We start from the raw sequence: 25244 nt of genomic DNA, 5'->3' as shown, positions 1-25244 counted from the left end.
GTTATAACCACTTCAGCAATTCCCTTTATTTATTATAGTTTAGTTATGAATTAGGCAAGCTTCGTAAGTACGAGGGTGCGTTTTTAAGTTCGCGGAATGAGAGGGTTGGAGGGGGGTGATTAGGCTCATTAGGATCGTAACGTGTTTAGTGACTCATCATTAGTATAAATACGAGATTTCATCGTTATTAGACTATTAGTCTTTGAGCTATCGCCAACCAAACAACATAATCAGGAGTGAAAAGTGAAATATGAAAAAAATCGAATATCGTGCCGTTATAAAGTTCCTTACCAAGCAAGGAAAATCAGTTGCGACCATAATGGATGAGATGTCATCGGCTTACGGTGACTCTTGTCCAGAAAAAACCATGGTGTACAAGTGGCACAGTTTGTTAAAAAAGGAAGGGAATCCCTTGAAGACGACCCGAGGCCGGGCAGGAGTATCGAGGTGATCACGCCAGAACTTATCCAAAAAGTCGAATTGTACTCAACGATGCTCGGCTAAAGAAGAAACAACTCGCAGAAGTGGTTAGCGTATCCGATACAACTATTTTTAAAATCCTGCACGATCATCTTGGCATGACTAAGGTCAGCCAAGATGGGTACTGAGAATGCTCAAAAACAACAACGCGTAGAGTGTTCACGTGCATTTTTTGACCTCTGCAATGAAGACAAGGATGGTGTATTGAGTCGAATTGTTACTGGAGACGAAACTTGGGTTCATCATTATGAACCTGAGTCGAAACAAGACTCTATGCAGTGGCATAAAAAGGGCACAGCACCCCTCTCCCAAGAAGTTTAAGGTGTCACAGTCAGCTGGGAAACTCATGGCAACGGTCTTTTGGGACTCAGAAGGAATATTATTGATCGATAATAAAGATAAAGGTGTTTCTATAACCGGAGAATACTACGCTTCAATATTAGAGCGATTAAAAGAAGCCATTAAACAGAAAAGATGGGGAAAATTGGCGAAAGGTGTGCTGATTTTGCACGATAATGCGCCCGTTTACAAGAGCCGCGTTGCGTTAGCTGCCCTGGTTAAAGTGGGCATCGATATTTTGAACCACCCACCCTACAGCTCAGACCTGGCCCCGAGTGATTATTACCTCTTTCCAAAAATGAAAAAAGAGCTGCGGGGTAAAAAATTTACCACCGATGATGAAGTTAAGGAGGCAGTTTCAGCGTATTTTGAGGACAAGGACAAAACATTTTTTTATGAGAAAGATCTGAAAAATGTGTCCGTCTTGAATATATTGAAAAGGAAAAATAATTTGATTTTTTTATTTCAACACCTTACCCTTCATTCCGCGAACATAAAAACGCGCCCTCGTAGGTAGGTACGTCACGTATACGTATTTACATAAATGTTTGTATACAAATTTAAGTGACAAGCTTCAGGATAGGTTTAACCTTACACACTAAACCAATCCAAAAGTTTTGTACGTTAGTAATACTAGCCGAGCCTAGTTAGTACAGTAAGTACTGTTGCTAGTAGGGCTCAAAGTGTCTGTCGTCCGATAATAAAATCGCATTACTTGTGAGGAGCACGGCCGGGGTCTTTAATCAGTTGAAGTCTTTAGTAATGTAGTACGTACTAGCTGTAAAGGCCAGTAGGGCCAACAGTAATAAACATTTCGAAGATACATATACATTTAAATAAACATTAATCAAAATCAAATGCGAGCAAAGCTTCTAACTAATAAAAGAAAGAAGCTCACTGTTGGATATAGTACTGTAGCGATCTATCGCGCGGGACATCCAAACATTCCAAACTAGAGAAAACTGACGTATCCTACATCGCGCTGTCAAAGTTATCAAAGTGATTGAGTGTATAAAAAAAATATATATACAAGATCCCGACAACAACCGTCGGGCGTAAGCCCACCAGACACAGAGATAGAGAGAAGAGAGAGAATAAATAAGATACGACTTAAGATGTCTGATAAATAATTGCTCTGCTATATATTTGCTTTGTTAAGTCCTCGTGTACAGAATAAAGAATAGAGAAGCTATAATACAAATGTCTATTATTAACCCAAACCCAATACTCACTGGTTAAAATTGTTTAAATAAAAGTATCGAAAAGACCAACCATGTTATACAAGCCATCTTTTGAATATTTAATCTAAAGTATAATTCGGACTATGAATTAAAAGTAACCTGTTTTTAAATGCTAGTAAAAACTACTGATTATGAGTTAAATAACTTAGAGTCCATATAAATGTAATCTTAATATATATAAGTCTCGTGTCACAATGTTTGTCCGCGATGAACTCTTAAACTACTTAACCGATTTTAATCAAATTTGCACACCGTGTGCAGTTTGATCCAACTTGAAAGATAGGGTATATTTTGTTTTGATATATGTAATTATTATATTTAAGAAAAAAAAATAAGGTGATACGATGTTTGCCAGGTCAGCTAGTTTTATTATATAATGTGAAATTTTATATAATTCACTATAATAATTGTTACTTGTTAGCCTTTATATTGAGTATAAACTGGGTTTTTCAGTCGCGGTACTCTTGGATCGTCTGGTCGCATTATCATGTAAACTTTTTTATATTCTCGATTATCACCGTCATTCCTGGTATAATTTATAACAGCAATCAGTCCTAAACCGATCCCCAATAATCCTATGCATGAGGACGCCATTATTTCGGGAATTTCCCACCATCCCCTTTTGAAAAGACCCAATAATGTATTAGGAAATTTTATCTGATGTCCTATTTCTTTTGGTTCTGGCATTATTAGGCAATAATACTGATTAGTAAACAGGATTATCAATAATCTTAAATTCGTTTAGGTCAATGTCTTTCAACAACAAACAACGAAATTATTCAAAATATCAACAGAACACTGACACATCTTGTCAAATTGAGACGTCAATAAACATTTAAATCTTGGTCTAGACCAGCCATACTCAACCTTTTTTAAGGGGCCACGAACACGTTTCAGACATAGTGTTGCGGGCCGCAAGCAAAAATATAGATTAAAAATTAAAAATATAGAATAAAATATAGAACTATTTAAGTTTTAATTAAAACGTAATTCCAAGTTACCAATGTAGTTAGTTTATTAATGAAAAAATCAGTTTTAACAAAAATTTATATGCGTATGCGGCCCGTGGGCCGCTCATTATATAGTATAGCGGGCCTAGAACGTGGTTTAAAACTAAGTAAGCGAACGCGACGGAGGCCGGCTCTACTGGGACCTACCTATCGTCACAGATAGGACGATACTGGCGAACAAGCCTGATATCGTGGTGATGGGCAGGTCACGGTCGAGGGTGTTTTTAGTGGACATCACCGTCCCGCATGACGAGAACCTCATGAAAGCCATCGCGGTGTGGCCGTTGTGTTGTAGTTTATCTCCTCCGAAACGTATTGACCGATTCTCATGAAATTTTGTGTGCTTATTGGGTAGGTCTGCGAATCGAACAATATCTATTTTTTATACCGCTAAGTTATGGGGGGGGATAAACGGGGTTAAAAACATATATAGCAAAACAATGTTTGCTTGGTCAGCTAGTGTAAGTAAATTTACTATATTATTTATATAAATAGTTATTATAATATATGTATCTATTATATATTAAGCGGGTGGAGTGACATCTAGTCCAATAATAATAATAACTTTATTGTTTAGTAGAGAGTAGAGATCTTAAATATTAACGAAAAATATTAGCGATAAGTCCGCTTGTTCCAACTGATGCGACTTAAATACCTATTCCTTTTCTTTTCCTTCCTTTGAATATCCAATTCTTAGTATTTGTGTTCAAAAGCGTAAAATAAATAAATAAACTATTTACTTCTTTCAATTCTCATTAAATCTCAAGTACATAATAATAATAGTATGGTATGTCTTTAAAATATGTATTGCAGTGTAGGATTTATTTACTTAATTCAATTTGTAAGAATTGTAAGATTTAATTTACAATGCATTTTTTTTCTGTAATATCATTTCATGTGTGATTATTTAATAACTCATGGAGCATAGAGAAATGAATGAGAAATAGAAAATGAGAAATTTCTCTATGCTCCATGTAATAACCACAGAGTATAGTAATACTTACAGAAAGTATTAACTGATGTCTGACTTTGACATTTGACAATTATTGGGTTCTGTTTTTGCCATTGAACTTATTTTCTTGCAATTTTCCAATAAAAAAACTGTATCTTCTGTGAACCAAGAAGATAAAATCATGGCGGCCCCTGCAGCTAGGCGAACAGTTGGTCAACTACTCCAGCAAGCTTGGAATGAAATCCCAGAAATCGTTGCGACTACTGGCTTAGGTCTTATTGGTATTGGTCTAGGTGTTCTCGCATGTTATAACTACGAAAAAAACGACGGAGACAATAGAAGATACAAGAAAATCTATGTTATTATGAGACCCGACGACCCCAGAGTGGCTAAAATTCGTAAGGATTAAGTTATAGAGACAAAAATTAAATTCTGTGAATATCTAGTTGCAATTATGTAATAATAAATGAGTGTTGTCAGTTTTGTGTTCTTGACTTGTTTATTTTTGATCTTTTCACAATAAGAACTAATAAAACTGCAATATAAGTAAATATAATGGACTAAAGGAAATTTCATAAAATAATATTTCCGAACCTTAAATGGTAATTTAAAAAAAAAATGATTTAGGAATCTTACTTTGTGTTTGATAGTTATTATTTCTTTCCAAAAGCAAGAAAATGTAGCGATTTTACGGGAATTATTTGAGTGCTATATTGAAAATAGTAATTTATATAAAAATGTTATAGAACTATAAATAACTTTTCAGGAAAGCAAGATATGACTGTTTTTTGTCCTTAAGTTTAAACATATTGTTTTGTAACGTGTAACGTTTTCCGATTAGCAAAATTAAAATGTACATAATTAGTTTTCCTAGCAAATAGTATAACAATGTCAGAATTAGCCATAAATAAATTATGGAATTAAAGCATTTCCAATTGCGCCACCTTTGCACTATCGAAAGCCATTATATTAAAAGAATGAATAAAACATTCAAGGTGATACTGCAATACCTAGATCATTACAGCCTATACAGTCCACTGCTGGACATGGGCCTCCACATGTTTACGTCAAAAATAATGTGAACTCATGTGTTTTGCCCATAGTCACCACGCTAGGCAGGCGGGTTGGTGACCGCAATACCTAGTAACTAACACTAATACCACAGAACTACAAAAAAATGGATAGTGAGATTTCGTGCATAGGCTCTTTAGAGCGGTTGGCATCGTCCATGAGGTCAGCAGAGTAAAATTATATTTTCTAACGATAGATTTTAGACATTTTTGGATCATGAATGGATGGATGAATGATGATGAAGAAAAAAATGTTATTGAAAAATTTCAACAGTTTTTTTTAATTTTTCAATTAAATTATTATTGTCCATTTAAGATCCAAGCAATACATAGAATTGGTAGTAGAATCAGTCAGAATTGGATAATATTTAAGTTCTACATGCCTTGTTAGCTAAAGGTAAGAATGTTTTTATTTGATATTTTAGAGGGCCAGTTTTTTTGCCAACCCGCATTGGAGCAGCGTTGTGGATTAAGCTCTGATCCTTCCCCTACATGGGGAAAGAGGCCTATGCCCAATAGTGGGATATTACAGGCTGAAGCGTTAGAGGAGGGTAAATGAAAATATTTGTTGTTTCAACTGATTAATGTAATAAACTTGTTGTTGAAGTGTTTCTGTCAGCCACATCAAGTTTTTAGAATGTTACCTGTAAAATATAAGAATTACGCGTAGGCTGCAAATCAATGTCAATAAATTTTCGAAGATGCAATACCGCGAAAATGTTTTTTAGCCCAAAAACGAATAAATAAAGCGTTTAAGGACTAAGTAATCATAAGAGGCGGTAAAGAACAAAAATTTGAAGTCATGCTACGGTTCAGTCGAGTTAAGACACAGAAATAAAGAAAATATTCAGTTATTTCTCTCTCTCCTTTAAAATTTGTTACTGGACTTACGATCTTCTTCCACTGTTGGTTCCGCGGTATTGCAGTATCAGCGACGATATCTCATTACACAATACAGTAAAAAGCGTAATTAGGTTTTAGTTCCGTTTCACCATCGGGTAATCTTGAATAAATAAATAAATCGAAAGTTAAAAAAAATATTTATTGAAAGTTACGAGATTCCAAATAAAAATTATTAGGTCACATTTAAAGCTACAGTAGTTACTTCTTTTTGCCACCTTTAGGGGCAGTTTTTTTGCCTTTCCCTTTAGTGGGACTGGATGCTTCATTTTGTTTTCCTTTACTTGTTTTACTACTACTGGGTTTTTCTGTCTCTTTATTCTTCTTTTTCTAGAAAAAAAAACAACGAATACATTAAAAAGTACATAATACAACCTAGGTAGACGAAATAATTGTCAAATCAATACGCATTCTTAAGGCTAGTTTACACTTTGATTTTAGTTTAGCTCCTGCGCTTAGTAAAATTCATTCGTTGGACGTCGAACAGCAAATATGGACTGGATTGTATTTAGGGTCTTTACAATTATATAAAGACTTCGAAGTTATAGATACTCCTGTACAAATTTATAGGTCGTATCTTCAGTCCACTTCGACATTTTTCCTTTCTAAATAGTATTTATTTCAAATAATGATACAATAATGCTAAAAAACACAGCGAGTGTCGTCCGCGCAACAATGCTAAACACTAATCACTGCATGTCCAAACTGTGTGTTTAGCCTGACAAGTTGCGAGTAACTGCGCGCGGGACGGGGCTACTCGCAAAAAAATAGAACATATTTTTATTCACTTAATTATGCTGATTACTAATCACTCGTAGTTACTATCACAAAGTATAAACTGGCCTTTAGAGATAATTGAAAAAGAACTTGTCAGATCTCGATAGATTGCATAAATGGAGCTTATCAAATGAAATAATAGTTTGTGTTGAAAAAATTACATACACATACAATATATCTTACTTTTATAAGCGCATCATTCTCGGGGTCACTATCTTCTGACGCCTGCTCCTCATCTTCCTGAGAATATTCCGTATCCTCTTGAGCAACCTTACTGCCTTTCTTAACAGTTGCCGGTGCATAAGGTAAGGCGGTCGCTTTCTTATTATATGTACGCGTCATGGCTGCTTTTACCTGAAAATAAACATTTGTAACGTAAAACTAGACGGAGACAGTATTGCAGACTATTGATTTATAAGAAATTGGTGTTTACATGTTCAAAAAACAGTTAAACAAGTCTTCAAAATTAGAAATAAACTAAATGTAAAGTTTTGTAAGACCTGTCCAGGACGTTACATGTCTTTTTGATACCACTAGGGCACCAAACAAGTATAAGAACTTTTTTCTTGAATATCATATCAAAAATTGACCGCTCCAGCGGGGTTCGAACCCGCGTCTCCGACTGACCGTGTCGGCGCTCTAGCCAATTAAGCTATGGAACGATGTACCCGCTAGAGCGAAATTTTTGATATGATGATTTTTATATTCGGTTTAAGCGAACCGTGGCGTAAGAACATATAAGAACGTATAAGAATTGTCTGATGGTATAGCCTATAGACTCAAAAGCCCAACGCCCAGGAACTGGCCACCTTACTAACCACAAGAGCACTTGAGAGCAGTATTGTTTGTGATCTTCTGTAAGGTTTAGATATTTACAGTTGGGCTGCTCAAGCTTTTGAATAAGATATTTCCTGCTGAGCCTACTTAAATCGTTTACTATATAAATAGGAAACTGACTGTTAGGTGACAAATTTAATTCAATTGTGTAAATTAAAACTACCTCACATATTTGTATCATGTCTACGGTGATACAATATCAACACACTTACCTTTGAATCAATCAGTATCGTAGGATTCCTCTGACCGGGCCACAGAGATAACTCCACCAACGAATCTAGATCTTCTCTTAAAAGATGATAAGATTCCAGTACATCTAAGGACTTTTCTATGCCGTCTGCTTTATCTTTTATCAATGGATTAACAACTGCATCTCGGAGATGGTATGCATAGTCCAGGTATATTGAAGATTTAGAGCCTGATGTACTGTGGAATTTGTAAGTATTTATTGCCTTGCAGATTCATAAAAAATATTAATTCTTGAAGTAAAAAAAGATTACAATATAAGTTCAAATACGATAATTAACTTGAGAAAATTATGTAAATTAAGTCACATTTGTTTAAACTACTTTATGTAAACATTTCAGTTTGCAATAACTTTTATACTAAATATATTTAATAAATATATAGTTTAATACTAATATTGATGTGAGAAAAAACATACTCTCATATATTTTTCAAAATACATGGATGTAATAAAAAATAAAAATAAAAAATTGACATGAATATTCAATTACAACAAATTCATTAAATATATATTTAAAATAAATTAACACACAAATATAATTAAATCATACCTCAGTCTGGTATGCGCATGTATCTCCTGACAGAGCCGATGCATTTTATTCTTTCTAGAGTTCTTCCCGAGCCACGATGGAAACTGTATCTGTCCAGCTACGTGACCTTCTAGAATGTTACCCGGTATCACGCTGCTGTACATTGCCTGAAATATTTTGTCGATAAATTATTAACAGGCTTTAGAACAATATTTTTGAAGTAAAACTTCTCTACGCACGCTTGACTTGGGGAGTAGACTGGCGAACGCGTAATGAGAGCGTTGCGGAAAGTGTGATCGGGCGAGGCGCACGGAAATTGAGAGGAAGACATGAGTCAGATGGTTTTACTTCAGTTGTGTGATCTAAAGCACACTAGTGTTCTTTTTAATTGATAATTAATTCATTTTAAATAATTATGTTCTTGTGTTGGATTACAAAGTAAATGGCAGTAGTCCATTTTAACATGGTGCAACGGTCACTACGGTTTTATCCTTGCTTGTAACAAACATTTGTATATGTCATGTAGAATTATAGGTATATGTCAAGCTCAGGTCGTTGCGAGTGTGTTTGTGTTCATAAGAGTAATCCTACTGAGGATTTTATGTTTGGGGCGTTTATTCTTGTTGATAAAAAAAAAATGCTCAGAAAATTCAACCTTGTAAAGGTATTGTTCATATAATAAAGTTCATACCTGCAATGGCAGCAAACTCCAGGCTTGCTGGCCTCTTATCTTAGCGTCTATTATGTCTCCTATACTAATACTCTCAGCTGCTTTACTTATCCTTTCTAAGATTTCTTGCCTAGGGACAAATTAAATAATAAGACTACCTAGAAATATATTACAAAATATGTAATTAACAACATTAAAACATTATCAATAACAATTAATAAAGAAATTGGTTGTCTGTAAAGTTGGTTTACCAACGATAGTTTAACGTGACAACGTTATAACAAAATATCTCCTCGGACGCATAGGCCAACAGAGTGGAAGGGAGATAGATGCGGCGCAAACGCTCAATGAGCGTAACGGGACAATGGGCGTAACTGGACAGTGAGCATAACGGGACAACGAGTCATCCCTTTTCGTGCATGCAGCCGACGTTCATCGATTTATTAGACGTTGTCATGCCAAACCTTTAAAATTGTAACTAGAGCTCAAATGTGTAACAAGCTCAATAGGTTACATCATATTCTAGAGTGACTCTTTTCCTCGATATTTATATTTTAATAGTATACGCACTTATGCACACCCATACGCTAGTACAACACGCTTCTATGCGTACTCCAACGCACACAGTTGCGTACTCAAACACACTGAACGTACACAACTGTCAATACTAAGACATGAATTTCGTGTGTACATTTTCATGGGTCGTGTTTTTCACGCATAACGGACCAGCTTTGAGTCTAAAATGCGCAAAATCGAGCCCACAACTAACTAACTATGGGTTCGTGTATGGTTTGAAAACACAATTGGACTGTTGTCTGCTAGTATTTTACAATTTTATCATGACTATTGGTCGTCCAGTTGTCGAAATTCGACCATAAATAATTTAAATGATAAGTTGTGATTTTTTTTTATAAATTGAATATATTTTTATGCACAATTTTTATGCATATAAACTAAAAGTGTGCAAAATTTCATACTTCTCTGTTTGCACAATTTTCGTAAGAAGCTTCACCTATATAGATTCCTATGTATAATATAAATAGTACATACTTAGGGCAGTGCGGCGCAACGTTTAGATAGTTTTCCTGTACAAAGAGAGGTGCGAGGCTGTAGTCACTGAAGAACAGGTCGCTCTTGTCGTTCAGCGACATTCCCTTGTGTTCCTCCGAGCTGAACACCTTGCGGATGGCCTCCCACGGACTCTGTGTACATAGGAAGCTTATAATATGACCATTCTATACTAATATAACACCTGTCTAAATCCTTAAATCCATTTTAGATAAAATTCAATATGGACATTGTAAATTTGTAAGACATAAGCGAAGTGGTTATCGGTATAAATAGAATCAATTAATATATTATGTGATTATAGGTTTACGTGTAGTATATTCTAGGTCATAATTCGTATTTGTACAAATATCGATTTCTTATACAGGAAGTGAGAAGGAAATTCTTTTCGAAAATCTAAGTTTAGATACAATCACAAAAAGTCCCATTTCTAATTATCTTGAATGACAAAAGACAAAGTGTTATTCGCAACCCGTAGGTTACTCTAGTTCAGCGTCTCCTTGCCCAGCAGGCACCTACAGCAGGCTCCAATATAGCCTCACCGTCTTGACATCCTTCCTCACAGAGCTGGCGTCACTGCAGACATGCGGCGAGGCAGCACACAGCGCCAGGCGGTGTAGAGTCTGTCGCACGTCGTTACCTGACGCTGTGATTAGTTGTGACAGAGCGTCTCCGGGGAGCTTCAGACCTTCTTTGAAGCATATCGACATCATCGCCGCCTGAAAAAGAGAGAAATGGATATATTTATTTCACTATATATGACGACTGCTCTGGTGTAATGATGCGTGTGTCGTTTTGGCGGCGCCTAAAGACCGACGGTCGTAGGTCTGATTCTCACTCGGAGTGTATATTTTTGTTTATACAAATATTTATTTCTAGTCTGGTTGTTAGTCACTGTCAGTCTCCCCACCGTGCCTTGGAGAGCACGTTAAGCAGTCCCGTCAGTCCTGGTTGTTATCATGTACACCTGATAGCGATAGTTATTCTTAGTAGGGGGGTACATTCGCCAACCCGCATTGGAGCTGCGTGGTGAATTAAGCTATGATCGTTCTCCTGGGGAAATGGAATCGTCCTTCACGGGGAAAGAAGCCTATGCTCAACAGTGGGATATTACAGGCTGAAGCGTGTAATAAAACCCTCACTGAGAGACACATACCTTGATCTGTTCCAGTCGCGGCCTGGTGAATCTTAGGTCGTAGCAGTAGTTGACGAGGGTCCGCATCTTCTCGCTATTCCGGTCATTACACATGCATATAATCGGCACTGATGTAGACTTGATCAGCGATATTAACTCTTGGAGACCACCTGGAATATTTTATTACAGTTGTACATTTGTTTTTATTAGTGGAAAGCTACGTCACTTGGACTTTATCAGAGACAAGGCGACTGAAGAGGATAAGACTAGGTGGTGGTGCCAGTTGGTTTTTGACAACTTAGTTTAACCTCTTACTTTTATATTTATTTGTTTTTTAAATATCGCTAGAATTGAGGGACAAATAAAATACAATCAGAAACAAATGTTTATACAAGGCCACATACATGGCCATCGATGTTAATGAAATTCATGTCACAACCTAACCACAGCAGTCAGCTTCGTAATTCAATGAGTAATAAATTAGTAACGATTAACAAATATCTACACATACCTCTATCTTCGTTCCCAGCCATACCGTCCACTTCATCCATCACTAGAACGTGTTTCTTTGTCACCGCGCCCTTGCCACTGTTACCTGAAATTGCCAATTATATTTCAGAATACATTAAATAAAAATAGAAGTATATACAAGCAAGAGACACTCTACGTCCAATTTCTAAGTTATTTCCAAAAAAACTTTACATATTAAAATGTATGGATCAAGCATTAAGCAATGCCAATATATATATATAAAATTTAGCTAATCAGAATCAAGCATAACCTAATCAAAACATCTAAAAATGTAACAAGGAACAATCTATACAAATGTCTCTATATAAAAGTACACATTTTCCCTTCGACTAGCCCGTTGGCGCAGTTTGTAGTGGCCCTGTTTTTTGTTACGCGGGTTGCGGGTTGGATTCCCGCCTGAGTCTGGGTGTAATATTTGTATTTATAAATTTATATATGTATTATTTATATGTATATTTATCAAAAAATAATATAGTTATAACAGTCGGCTGTTACCTGTAACACAAGCATTTAGTTACCATAGGAACAGACGACCATGTGTGTATGTTATATAATATTTATTTATTTATTTCTTCTCTCCTTTTTTCTCGATAGAACTTCAATGACGAATTATTAACTATATTTATTGTTTTATAAACATTTTTTTTTGGATAAACTCACCAGAAACAACGAATCTGATTAAAGCTCAAGAGCTGATTGCAGATAGAAGGGAGTAAAAGAAAAAATAAAAATAAAAAAGTACCTTTAGCATAACCCGACAGGGAAGTAGTGGTCAACAGATCACTGATCTGGTCCTTAATAAGGTTCTTGCTCCTGGTGTCCGAGGCGTTGAACTCTACCATGTCGAACCCTAACTCCTTGCACACTAGCGACACTGTGGTTGTTTTACCTGCAAGATTATTAAACTTAGTATGAAACTGTTAATAATACCCGCAGCCGCCGGTATATAGACGCCTAAACGGCACACGCAGTACTACAGCACAGTGACGTCAACATTTTTTTACATTTATTAATATTGTATATAATATTACTAAATATTACATTTATTGTTACTCACCAACTCCTGGTGGTCCGGACAACAGTGCAGCTTTATAATATCCTCCATCATCATTTTTTGCCCACGGATTGGGTTTTGGCAGTTTTGCTTTTCTATTTGCATACCATTTCGTCAACCAGTTTAATAACCTATGAAGTTTAAATAATACAGTTATAATCAAATTATGTTTTATTTTTATCCTCATTAATCGTCAAAATAGTATGGGATTTAATTCCAATAGAGCCAGATCATTCACGAGATACACTATATAACCCCTCTGGTATAGTTGTGCGTGTGCCATGTACGCGTCTAACAACAGGCAGTTTGAGGGTTCAATTTTCACTCAGGATGAATATTTGTATTTGTGCGAATATTTCTTAGTGGTTTGGATGTTTGTCCTTGTGGGTCTCGTCACTGTGCCTCGGAGAGTACGTTTAACTGTCGAGCCTGATTGTTATCATATTCACCTGATAGCGATTGTTTTTATAGCAGCATGGTGAATTGTTCTCCGATATTTTTCCTATGTGGAGAAAGAGGGCTATGCCCAGCAGTGGGATGTTACAGGCCAAATCGTATCACGAAATATCCCATTCTATTCCATATATTTAGTTCATTCATTCACACTCACGCACTTATCTTACCAAAAAACGTTAACTACATACACCTCTCATACTTTTATAAAATTACATAATGTGATAATACAAAAAATAAAGCATTTTACACACTTTTTAACATTGCTGGCTTCTCCATGCTGCCCTATGATCTGTTTCAAGTTCTGCGGCTTATACTTATCAACCCACATTAGTGCATTAGAAGCATCTATTGAACTACTTGACTTTGAAAATTCACCTGTAATATAACAATTAGTAGTTAATAAGTTTGTTTATTTTACTTTATGATCTTATGTGAAAGTTGAGGACTTATTTTTTTTATTTTGAATTATCAAAGTATATAAATATGATTACATGTTTCACATGTCATGGCAAGGATATTGAGAGTTGCGAGAGTGGGGATCGATTTGTGCATCATGCAGGGGTCACAAACAGTTTTGTTCAGTACAAAAATAGCAAAAACTAAAACGTAGAGTATTTACTACTCATTAAATGTCTATATATTGTTAATGCAAAGTGATAATGCCGTGTGGTGTCGGCCGAGTAAAATAGCACCACCCCCTTTCTTCCCGTGGGGGTCGTAAAAGGCGACTGAGGGATAAACTTCGCTCAAAATCATCAGGGTCCTGGAGAAAGAAAACTTCATTTGAAACCCGGAATGGGGTCTCCGTCAAGCATTCGTGGCATAGATCTAAAATGCGAAAGACTCCTGCAGCTGAACTGGCTCCACACGTTGACTCGTCGTTCCTGTGGGCCTAGTCAGTGAGGTCGAGAGGGTGGCGCAGAGCTTAGGCAACTCTGCGTTTTTTTGAAGAGTGTCCTAGGCGATACAGTGTCTGTCTGACACTGTCTAAATCGTCTGCAATAGACGGACTAAGGCCAATGATGATGAAGCAAAGTAAGTTACATATGTTGAAGGTCAGTGCTCAATATCCGTCGATAACTATACAAGAGAGAGTATGGTAGTAGAGGAAAAACGAACTGGTGGCCATATTGATTTAGATTAAAAGTTTCAAATAAATAACTAATATTAATATAATTAATTTGATGAAACAGTAGATTCTTTAGGGATAAAGATTTTTCTCATTGCTGTACATGTATAATTAATATTCATAAGCATATATACCATTAAGTTTATTTCCTGATTGAACCGATTTTTCTATTATTTCAGACTTAGATTTTGTATCTTCTGACTTTACTTTTCTCTCATCTGATTTCACTATTTCCTTACTTACATTCTTTTTCGGTGATAAAGATTCTTTCTTAATTTTATTTACAGTGATTTTATTCTTTTCTTCAGACTTTGGAGATTTTTTATTTCTTTTGGTACTTGATTCATTTTTATTTTCATTTGACTTTTTGTCACTTCTCTTATTTTCATTATGTGATGGTTTTTTGTCTCTAGGCGAATGTTTTTTATTAGTTGAATCTTTTATGACTGATAGAAATTCGTCTTCACTGATGATTTTTATGCCGAGCTCTTGTGCTTTCGCTAATTTAGCTGGACCGGCGTCTTCACCGGCTAAGACATGTGTTACCTGTAACATTTATTGTTACGTATTAATCCTGTCTCACTCTGTCTGTCTCTGTGTGTTTGTCACTGTAATTATTTTTATGGCGTAGACAATAGACGTATGTCCGAGTTGACACACACTTATTAAAAATTTTCAAAGAAAACATTCTATAGAAATGAATCATAACTAACATAATGACATCATATTGAGATAATTAGTACATAGTTTAGAATTACATGTAAAAAATTGCACCTTTTTACTGATGCCACTCTTCACACAGCCTCCGTACTTTGTAATGGCAGCAACAATTTCATCACGTTCAAACGAATCTAGGACACCGGTCAGTAGGAACGCATAATCCTTTAAGCAATTTGGTGCACCCTAGAACATAATTGATAGGTATTTGGTAAAGATGAACAAAAGATTACATTATGAAAAAAAATATGAAAGATCAGATTATTACTTATTATTATATAGAAAATTCCGATATTACAAGCAAAGTTGCAAATGCCATGGCCATGGGATTAGTAATCAAGGGGGAATAATAAGAAGGGGGAGAGAATTAGCTGCATTTCATTTGAATGAGTGTTTTTAGTGACTGTTAAAGCTTAAATTTTTATATTAATCAGACAGGTTAAGTATGGACTATCTTATACTAATATTATTAAAAGAAGTTTTGCCTAAATAGTGGGTGAAGTAACCAACAAAAATAATGGTATCCCGTTTCATATTTGTTTTTATTTTAAAAATTAACATACCTCAGGTATCTCTTTAGACCCTAAGTGCTTGGGCCCGGATCTGTTCAAATATTTTTGGTAAAGAGCAGCAGAGTATCGTTTCCTTTCATGTCTTTCTTCATCTGAAAGAACTGTGAAAGAATGTTTAAAATTAAAAAAAAGAAAAAAAAAATTATGATCATAGTTATTTAACCTAAAAAAAAATAAGGCCTATTGTAGGCCTTATTTTGATTGACTGATTAATTGGTTTAATAGATTTCAGTTGAAAACATTTAGAAATTCTTACTTCTTTTTGATTTGAATTCTCCGGAATGATTGTTTACAATATAAAGACTGCACAGACTGTAAGCCCAGTTTCATGTTTCAACTTTAATATGTGGGGGTGTAATAAAAAATGAAGAAGATTAAACTAAGTAAAGTCCCTTATAGTAAATATTGAAAAAAAATAATAATAATAAGTATGCATAATAAAGAACATAGTTTATCTATACACATGGAAATGAATGGAATGAATGGACGTCCCATCAAGCTATAGTTAAAGACACTTTAAGATAGCTGTTGTTGATAAATTAGAAAGACTGACTCAATGACTATTTAAACTTCAAACTTTTGAGTATTTGCAAGACAGGACAATGTCAGGTTAGCTGGCTATTTGTAATATATAGTTATTACTCATTGCAATATTTTAAAACGAGTTACTCATTGAGAATAGTCCAATTAATATAAAATATGTTTATATTTACTTATAGCTGTAAGAAACTTACGCAAATATAATTTGAAACATACCAGACTCATTAAGACTTTTATCCATCTTGAATTTCTTTGATTTTGGTACACTTGATTGATCATTATCGTCATGTTCCTCATCGTTAACAAATTCACTGAAATCTGCACAAGATTTTTCGATTTGTTTAGGAATTGTTTCAATTTCTTTTTTAACATCAATACTTGTATCCAATTTTCTCTTTGATGATGGTTTTGGTGATTTTTTTGGTGATGGTTTTGAAATTTTATTATTGATTGAGTCATGATTTTGAGTACTTTTTGTCCCATTTTTTTTAATATTGTTTACTTGATTTTTTTCTGGTGTTTTCTTTTCGTTTTCTATGCAATTTATTTCGTCAATTTGTAATAAACTCTGTTCAAATTCTTCATCTGAATGTATAGCAATTTCTGTTTTCTTCTTTGATTTTTTAACCAATGGTTCTGTTCTTTTTATCGGAGCACTGCCAAATAATTCAGTGGGTTTAACTTCCTTAAGTTTTGCCTTTGGAGGTGATTGAATTTTCTTTTTAGATGTAAAAATTTCCTCATCTGAGTCATCTTTGATTTGTCTGCGTTTTCTATTTGGTTTTTTCTAAAAAAATAATTATTAGTTGAGTATGATAAAGATTACTTAACAGAAAGAATAAAGGTCTAACACTTTGATATTTTAAAGGGTCTTTATTCAATAGTGGAATACTTAAATGCTGGTTTAATTAAGTTTCAAAAGCAAATTTAAAATAACTTGGATTATTTAGTTCTACCACCCTTTTTTTAACAAATCTTTGGTTTTACTGAATCGTTATCACAATGGACGTAACTGAATAGTTTTTAATTTTTGTATACAAAAAAAAAATATATAATGTTAAATTTACCTTTTGTATAATTTGAACATTTGGTGATTCCGGTATAACATCACTATCCTCGTCTTTTGCTTTCTTTTCTTTTTTAACCGTGAAAAATGATCTTATATCCTGAAATATAAGTTTTTTTTTTTATAAAACTTTATGACCCTTGAAACTCTTATTTTTTTAACTAAATTTATGCTATTTTTATTACATTTTGTTATGTTATTTTAATTAGTATAAAAATAGTACATGATAATAAAAAAACCTTCAAACATTTCTAATAAGTTCTTCTTCTTCTTCTTGTATAATGGGTTCCGTGAGGATTTGCCAATGTCCAATTGAGTATGATTTTATGTTTAGGGTTAATGCTCTGCTAAGAATATTGGTGTCATGAGAGTACAAGTGTTAAATATTTAAACGATATTAATAATGGCAGGCTTTCACACCTGAATTCATGTCAAATAATTTGTCTATATTATAAGTGGTATATAGTACTACCACCACGTGTGAGCAGTCGTCCGGAATTTCGCCCCGGTGGTAGGCCCGAACGAAACCTCCAGGGTCGTGTCGTCCAGCCGGCTGAAGTCCCCCGACAATAACGTAACATACTACCACAGCATTTAACTATGTCTTATTACAGGGGTGGCTATAGTGCTGGATTAGCGCACTTGGGCTCAGGGTGTTAGGAATGAGAGCCGCATTGAAGGGGGTTCAGTCGGTATAGTCTATTGCAGTCCACTGCTGGATATAGACCCTCTCCCATTCACGCCACACATCCCGGTGTTACGCCATCCTCATCCAGCCTGCACTAGCAATCTTGTGTAGATTGTCAGTCCAACGTGCCGGAGGACGTCCAATACTGCATTTGCCAAGACGCGCTCTCTACTCAAGGACACGTCTGCTTCAACGGCCATAGGTTCGACACAGGTGACACACTGCCACTTCAACTTGCTAATTCTGTGGGCTATGATGGTTACTTTCATTGTCACGCGGATAGTCTCATTTTTAATCCTATCTTTGAGAGAACTTCAAGCATTCAAGCTTCATCTATCTCGAAGTTGTTGTGGCATAGTTGGATGTTATAGCCTAGGTATACATATATAATGGGGGGTATCGATATAGAATTCATTTTATTTTGGTTAAGAATTTTTTGAGTTACTTTGAAAGTAATATTTACACAAATTTAATTTGCGCATTTGCAGCCAGTCGGGTTTTCTCCACAAGGGAGCACTATATTAGTTCCAGCCGGGATGCTATGGGCTACAGCTGCCCTTGGCTTATTAATCTAATCAGTAAAACACTCAAACTATAACATACTCATATATAACAAGTGCAATCTATACAAATAAATAAAATTAGTGTCTATTTGTAATATTAAAATAACCACTTTTTAGTAAATGCATATGGATGTATACACGGTACATATAGCAAAATAGCATTTTTTACAATTATTGTCTCTCTGTCTGTTTTTTCTAAAATCTCTGCTCTCTTTTTCTAATCTCTGAAACGGCTGGACAGATTTTTAAGGGACTTGACAGACTCACTGGCAACTAGCTGATATAATAAGGAGTAACATAGGCTTTTATTCTAAAAAAATATTTATTAATTAATCTAAGAACTGAACAATAACTTTTTTGTTAAATTCCACGCGGATGAAGTCGTGGGCTCAGCTACATATACAGCATAATATAAATAAATAGTCTGAAAAACCGACGTAGTTTCTTACCCTTGACATTTTGAACAATATAAATATCAGAACCTTCTGATCAATCACATAACACAGACATTTGTTTCAAATATAACAAAATGATAAACTTAACTAAAGATTAGATAACTGAAAACAAATAGGTACAATCTTTTAAACATTTGATACCGCCAAATTGTTGCAATATTTAACTGGTAGAGATGTCACTGTCAATGTTAGTTTTTTTTCATTTTTTTTCGTGGTTTTTTTCGCACATAAATCCGTTCCATTAAACCAAAAAAAGTTGAAACTAACCAAGTTAATTCAAGATTAGTTGAATTTACTTTAGTTTCTTTTAGAAAAACTCAAAACATTAACACCACGCAACGTAATCTTTTATATATATTTGTTTATAATTGCTACTCATTGAAATTAAAGGGCATTCTCTTAATTTATTTATTTTCCATAAAAATCTTCGTATATTTTTAAAATTTTAAAAGATTATGATTCTTAGAAAACTTTTCGTTGTTTACATAACTCAAATATGATTGGTCTTCAAGATTTTTAATGCAATTTAACAGAAAAATTTTCCCAACATCTAAACGCTTAGCAATTGTTGCATAAAAAAATAGGTACCTAAGCAAAAAACATTAGTATTCTAAATAGTTAAAGAACAAGAAAAAGAGGTAAGTTTAAATTTTATTTACTGTGTTATTGTTTATATTTATCCATAGATATCCTGAAATGACATTGAATCTTCAGTTTACTCAAGACTGTGGAGATTTTTAAATAGGTAACTGTAACAAAACAATAAAAAATTTAAAATGCAATGTTATTTTTTGTGTATGTCTTCTTACTTTTAAAAATAATAAAATGCTCTCAAGTGGGTAGTACTTTGTTTTATAAAAGATTTGCTCAAACTGACTGCTGGAGTAAAGAAGACATATCTAAGTTACGCGCTCGGAAAATAATTGAAGAAATTATACCACCAGCAGTCACACCAGATAATGTTAACGATCATTATTTGACTGAAACATTAAAATATTTTCGTAATTCGTTTCAAGTACTAGAAAATAATTCAGATAAACGTACGATTTTAATTCTTAAAAAAGTTCTTGCAGACGCCATAGGTTCACATATGAGGAGCGAAATTCTTCCAAATGCTAGATTCGCCTACTATGCCGGATATGTTTCATATAGAAATGTACGGGAATTACATGATTTTTACAGTCATCTCAAAATATTATTAAATACGCAAGGCTTAGGTTGGAAAAGATCTAATAGTGTTCCCGAATGGACAAACTTTACGGTTGAAAAGATTCGAGTTGGGCCTACTTATTTATTTGACCCATGTGCTCGATTAGTCACAAAACGTGATTCAAAGTCCTGTATCCATATACCACAGCCAAAATCAGACGATCATTTTAGACCATCTGCAATAGCTTTGCCCTTAAAATCGGATGGCTTCTTTAGCTTATTGTCGCCCCTCTCGGAAAATATCTTATTAAAATATTACACAACTGTTTGTAAATGTATATTACGAAGTTCTCCAGATTCCTGTCGTCACGCTGATTTCGTAAGTTTTAATAACGAGCTTTGGCACTGGATGAAGAGAGATGTTGCGCCTCGGCTTGCCGATGAAAAACTTTATGCTGCGTACGGCGGAATATTACGAATAGCTGCAGCAGTTCAAGGTTATGGAAAAGGATTATATCGAAGAAATCTCTTTAACTATGATGATTCCAGTGTCACAAAATGGCGGCCTTGGAAAGCACTGAAGGAATCATACGTGTATATCAACACGGACTGGACACCTCATTTGTATGTGGCTGTTATACTATCGATAGGACTAGCTATTTGTCTCTTACAAACATGTTACAGTTACATTATAGGTGATGATGATGGGTGTCACTGTAAAGGATTTAATAAAAGTTCAGTCAGTAAAGATATTGCGTATACAAACGTAGATTCAAATATACCAGCAATGCTTCCTTCTCATCGCAGCGCAGTTTATTATACGGATAAAAAACGTACGAAAAAATCATCTTCCAAAACAAAAACTTCTTCTCTTGGGTCTATAAAGACCCAAAAAGTATATGACATGCATGAAAATACTGAAAAGCTCATGTCAGTAATAATGAGTGGAAATGAAGATACAAGTGAAGATTCTGATGATTCTTCAAAGGAGAGTCTAAAAATAAATGAAAATTCTGCGAACAGTCGTCCAGAAAGACCTAAAAGCCCACCGAAGATAGAAACACCGATTACTCAAATGAAAATCGACAGAAAACGACCAAGAATTAAAACCCAGATACCAATGTATTCCACTAGCACAGTTACGAATTCGGAACAAACATGTCGAGGTGTACAGGAGACAAATTCTTGGACAGGTTCGGACAGTTCCACTTCACAATCCGCTAGTTCCGCGAGCTCTAAATCTAGATGTCGTAAGTCAAGAAGTTCTCGTGACTTAGCGTGGGCACGACGTGTGATTTCCAAACATTCTCTACATACAAAATCAACTTCGGGCACAGAACTCGACATGAATTCCTACACAACTCCGCAGTAACAAAGATAACACAGAAAAAAACCTGTTTTTTCTTCGAAGATTTAAACGTTTTTTAGGATGACTCATTTTGTAGTTTTACCGAGTATTGTTTAAGACATATTGAATTTATTTAAGGTTTATTTAAAACTGTTAAGATATTTATTTTTATGTAGATGTTGATTATTTTTGACAAATAAAGTACTTATGTCGTTTGTTCCCTGTAGTTTCTTGTTTTGAAGTTTTCGAAACTCGTTGGCTTGAAACGCTTTCTCCCGTTTGTCGCTTCTTTACCCCGCGTTCGTCTTGCCGCGTACGTAACGTTAGCATTTTTAACCGACTTCCAAAAAAGGAGGAGGTTCTCAATTCGACTGTAATTTTTTTTTTTTTTTTTTATGTATGTTACATCAGAACTTTTGACCGGGTAGACCGATTTCGACAAATTTTGTTTTAATCGAAAGGTGGTGTGTGCCAATTGGTCCCATTTAAATTTATTTGAGATACAACAACTACTTTTCGAGTTATATCTAATAATGCGTTTTTACTTGACGCTTTTTTCGTCGACCTACGTTGTATTATACCGCATAACTTTCTACTGGATGTACCGATTTTTATAATTCTTTTTTTGTTAGAAAGGGGATATCCTTTGTTTGATACCATGATAAGGAAACCAGGATCTGATGATGGGATCCCAGAGAAATCGAGCGAAACTCTCGAAAATCCGTAATAACTTTTTACTGGGTGTACCGATTTTGATAATTTTTAATTTAATCGAAAGCTGATGTTTATCATGTGGTCACATATAAATTTTATTGAGATCTGATAACTACTTTTTGAGTAATCTTTGATAACGCGTAGTTGCTTGACTATTTTTTCGTCGATCTACGTTGTATTACTTGTGGATGTAATTGAAGTCGGTTTTTTTTTTCGTTTGCGAGCAAACACAATTATTTACAAATAGTATTTGTGTACCTAACAGATTCAATAGCAATTCTGTTTATTAGTGAAATTGAGCCTGATGCTTTAACAGTATTCTACGTAGTTTTTTTGATAAAACAATTTTTATTTTATTTACTTCATGCCAAATTAACACGATTACATATCATTTTATTAAATATTTTAACTTTTTCATATTTCAGCGATATTTTTTGAATGTTTTGCACTTCGTACTAAAAGTGAGGATATGATGTTACAGACGTGAGGTGCGCAAACATTTCGTGTGGGTATTTGAAGGTAGTTCAAAACTTTGAATGGCTTTTGATAGTATTTTTTAACCGACTTCAAAAAAGAAGGAGGTTACTCAATTCGACTGTATATATATAAATTATATTAATATATATATATATATATATATATATATATATATATATATATATATATATATATATATATATATATATATATATTACGTATGTTAGGCGATAACTTCGTTGTTTATGAACCGATTTTGATAATTATTTTTTTGTTGGAAAAGAGATATCCTAAGTGTGGTGATAAGGAAACCAGGATGATGGGATCCCAGAGAAATCGAGGGAAACCCTCCAAAATCCGCATAACTTTTTACTGGGTGTACCGATTTTGATGATTTTTAATCTAATGGAAAGCTGACGCTTATCATGTCACATCAGGTCACATTTAAATTTCATCGAGATCCGATTACAACTTTTGGATCAATCTTTGATAATGCGTATATACTTGACTATTTTTTCGTCTACCTACGCTGTATTACTTGTCGATGTAATTGAAGTCCTTTTTTTTCGTTTGCCAGCAAACACAATTATATTATTATTAATTAATAGGGTTGCAACCAGTAAAAATAAAACCAAACTGTATTTATAAATTTAAATTTTATTAGATACTTATCATACTTATAATCTTCATACGATTAACACGCGAATAAACACAATAAAACAAAAAACATCCAACGATCTATACTACTATGAAATAAATACTTGTATCACAAATAACACATTTTGTACATTGATAACTGTCATTCTTTATTTATTATTACTACAAATATTATGGAATATATTGTCCTTACAACTATGAAGCCATCCATACCTTCTATCGCTAAAAATCTACTTGTACCCTTCTATCCTTATAACTTTGTCTACCCTCGTATAAGTATTATGAATGACTTTCATCTATCGCATATTTGTTGAAATCACAGAAAATTTTCATTTAATATCTCATACATTAAAAATAATAATAAAATAAATACTCAAATAGTAACGCAAGACGTAATAAAATTCTATTTTTTATTATGTAAGATTTATATGATAACAATCAATTTTTAACTTTCCTTATATGTTTTTTAAATCTTAAAACCTGTTCATTATAATTTTGGAAATTTTAACTAACTACGCAATTTAAAAATAACTTTGAAAAGTATGAATCATATGTGTACAGTAATCAACATTTTACAAAACCAAATTTATAGATTAATGGAAAATAATTTTGTATCGGTGCTTTAAATATAAACAAATATTTAATATAATATTGAAAAAAATTAGATGTTCAAAAATAAATTATGCCTATTAAATTATTTGTATTAGGAAAAAGAATATCACTACATATACAAGCTTAGGGAGATTTAGAAATGTTATATATTCATTATTGCACTAAGTAATTTTACAATAGTCATTATAATATAGGAAGTTAGCAAGGGCGAACTTAATCTCCTCCAATCAACCCATGTATATTTATAATTTAAAAAAAAATTTCAATTCGTTTTTAATAACAAAATGCCTGTAAATTATATATTTGAGGAGGTAATAATTAGGTAATCATAAGTCATACATCATCTCCAAAATTATATTATTTAAACAAAATTTTCAGAAGCTTCTATTGAGTATAGTAAACCAATTTAATACTTTTCAAAATCAAGTCTAATATAATTTAAGTTCTTTAATCATAACTTTAAGTTACAGTTGAATACTTTAAAAGTTGTCTACAAAATTTTTTTTGCCCATACGTCGATTTATAGATATATTATATACTCGCGACCCGCCCCGGCTTCGCACGAGTGCAATGCTGATACTATCAACAACAAAAGATACGTTAGAAACCTCTAAAATTATTCAGTGATTCTGTACCATATTATGCATGTATTATACATATAAAGCTCCCTGTTGAATCACTCTATCTATTAAAAACACCGCATCAAATTCAGTTGAGTAGTTTTAAGGATCTAAGCGTATGCGTAGGGACAGACAGGCGGGAAGCTACTTTGTTTTATATTATGTAGTGATGAAGATGATCCTATTTGAATATAATTTGTATTTTCAACAATCAATACCTAACATAACATTACTAAGAACATAAGCTGCTAATTTTCAAAACGAAATCCCTTCGTTAAAAAGATAAATTCGAAAGTTGAGATTCATAAGAAATGGTGCAATAAAAAATAAGTTATTTAATAATTAAAATTCGTTACATTTTCTATGTTGTTCTATAGTTATCGACACGGATTATTGAGCACTTAACTTGAACATTTTATGGATATAGATATTTAATGAGTAGAAAATAGTTTTATATTTTATTTATTTTTATTTTTGTACAGAACAAAACTGTTTGCGACCCCTGCATGATTTGCAAAGCGCCCACTGTCGCCGAGCGCTCAATATCTGTACCGATAGCCAAGTTTAATTTACAACGATCGTTTATCACCAATAAAATTCAAATAACTGACACAATAAAGGCACTGATCAATTTATCACTT

The 25244-nt window shown here is 33.9% G+C and overlaps 2 protein-coding genes across 2 annotated transcripts; one reads left to right on the top strand and one right to left on the bottom strand.

The window, feature by feature from the left end:
- Window positions 1-6119: 6119 nt before the first annotated feature.
- Window positions 6120-19245, bottom strand: LOC123663084 (replication factor C subunit 1). Its single transcript, XM_045597824.1, has 18 exons — window positions 19021-19245; window positions 17322-17420; window positions 16471-17041; window positions 15706-15815; window positions 15200-15328; window positions 14560-14971; window positions 13548-13671; window positions 12844-12971; window positions 12529-12675; window positions 11767-11850; window positions 11277-11425; window positions 10663-10839; window positions 10103-10254; window positions 9074-9182; window positions 8404-8549; window positions 7819-8032; window positions 6953-7123; window positions 6120-6322 (listed from the first exon to the last, which is right to left on the bottom strand). Exons 1-18 carry the CDS (start codon window positions 19027-19029, stop codon window positions 6194-6196), a joined length of 3060 nt encoding a protein of 1019 aa, XP_045453780.1. The 5' UTR covers window positions 19030-19245; the 3' UTR covers window positions 6120-6193.
- A 477-nt stretch (window positions 19246-19722) lies between these two features.
- On the top strand, window positions 19723-21742 carry LOC123667198. Its single transcript, XM_045601162.1, has 2 exons — window positions 19723-19753; window positions 19863-21742. Exons 1-2 carry the CDS (start codon window positions 19723-19725, stop codon window positions 21545-21547), a joined length of 1716 nt encoding a protein of 571 aa, XP_045457118.1. The 3' UTR covers window positions 21548-21742.
- Window positions 21743-25244: the final 3502 nt, after the last annotated feature.

This window comes from Melitaea cinxia, chromosome 2 (assembly GCF_905220565.1).
Source record: "Melitaea cinxia chromosome 2, ilMelCinx1.1, whole genome shotgun sequence".
NCBI classification, from domain to species: Eukaryota; Metazoa; Arthropoda; class Insecta; order Lepidoptera; family Nymphalidae; genus Melitaea; species Melitaea cinxia.
This window is presented reverse-complemented; position numbering and strand designations above follow the sequence as displayed.

What these genes read in the sequence shown, in the direction of transcription:
- LOC123667198 (XM_045601162.1), top strand. Translation starts at nt 19,723, where the DNA reads ATGACATTGAATCTTCAGTTTACTCAAGACT. An exon ending in TCTTCAGTTTACTCAAGACT is followed by an intron (nt 19,754 to 19,862) that starts GTGGAGATTTTT and finishes AATGCTCTCAAG; the next exon opens with TGGGTAGTACTTTGTTTTAT.
- LOC123663084 (XM_045597824.1), bottom strand. An exon ending in GTCCGGACCACCAGGAGTTG is followed by an intron (nt 12,676 to 12,843) that starts GTGAGTAACAAT and finishes ATAATCTTGCAG; the next exon opens with GTAAAACAACCACAGTGTCG. An exon ending in AGAATGATGCGCTTATAAAA is followed by an intron (nt 6,323 to 6,952) that starts GTAAGATATATT and finishes TTTTTTTTCTAG; the next exon opens with AAAAAGAAGAATAAAGAGAC.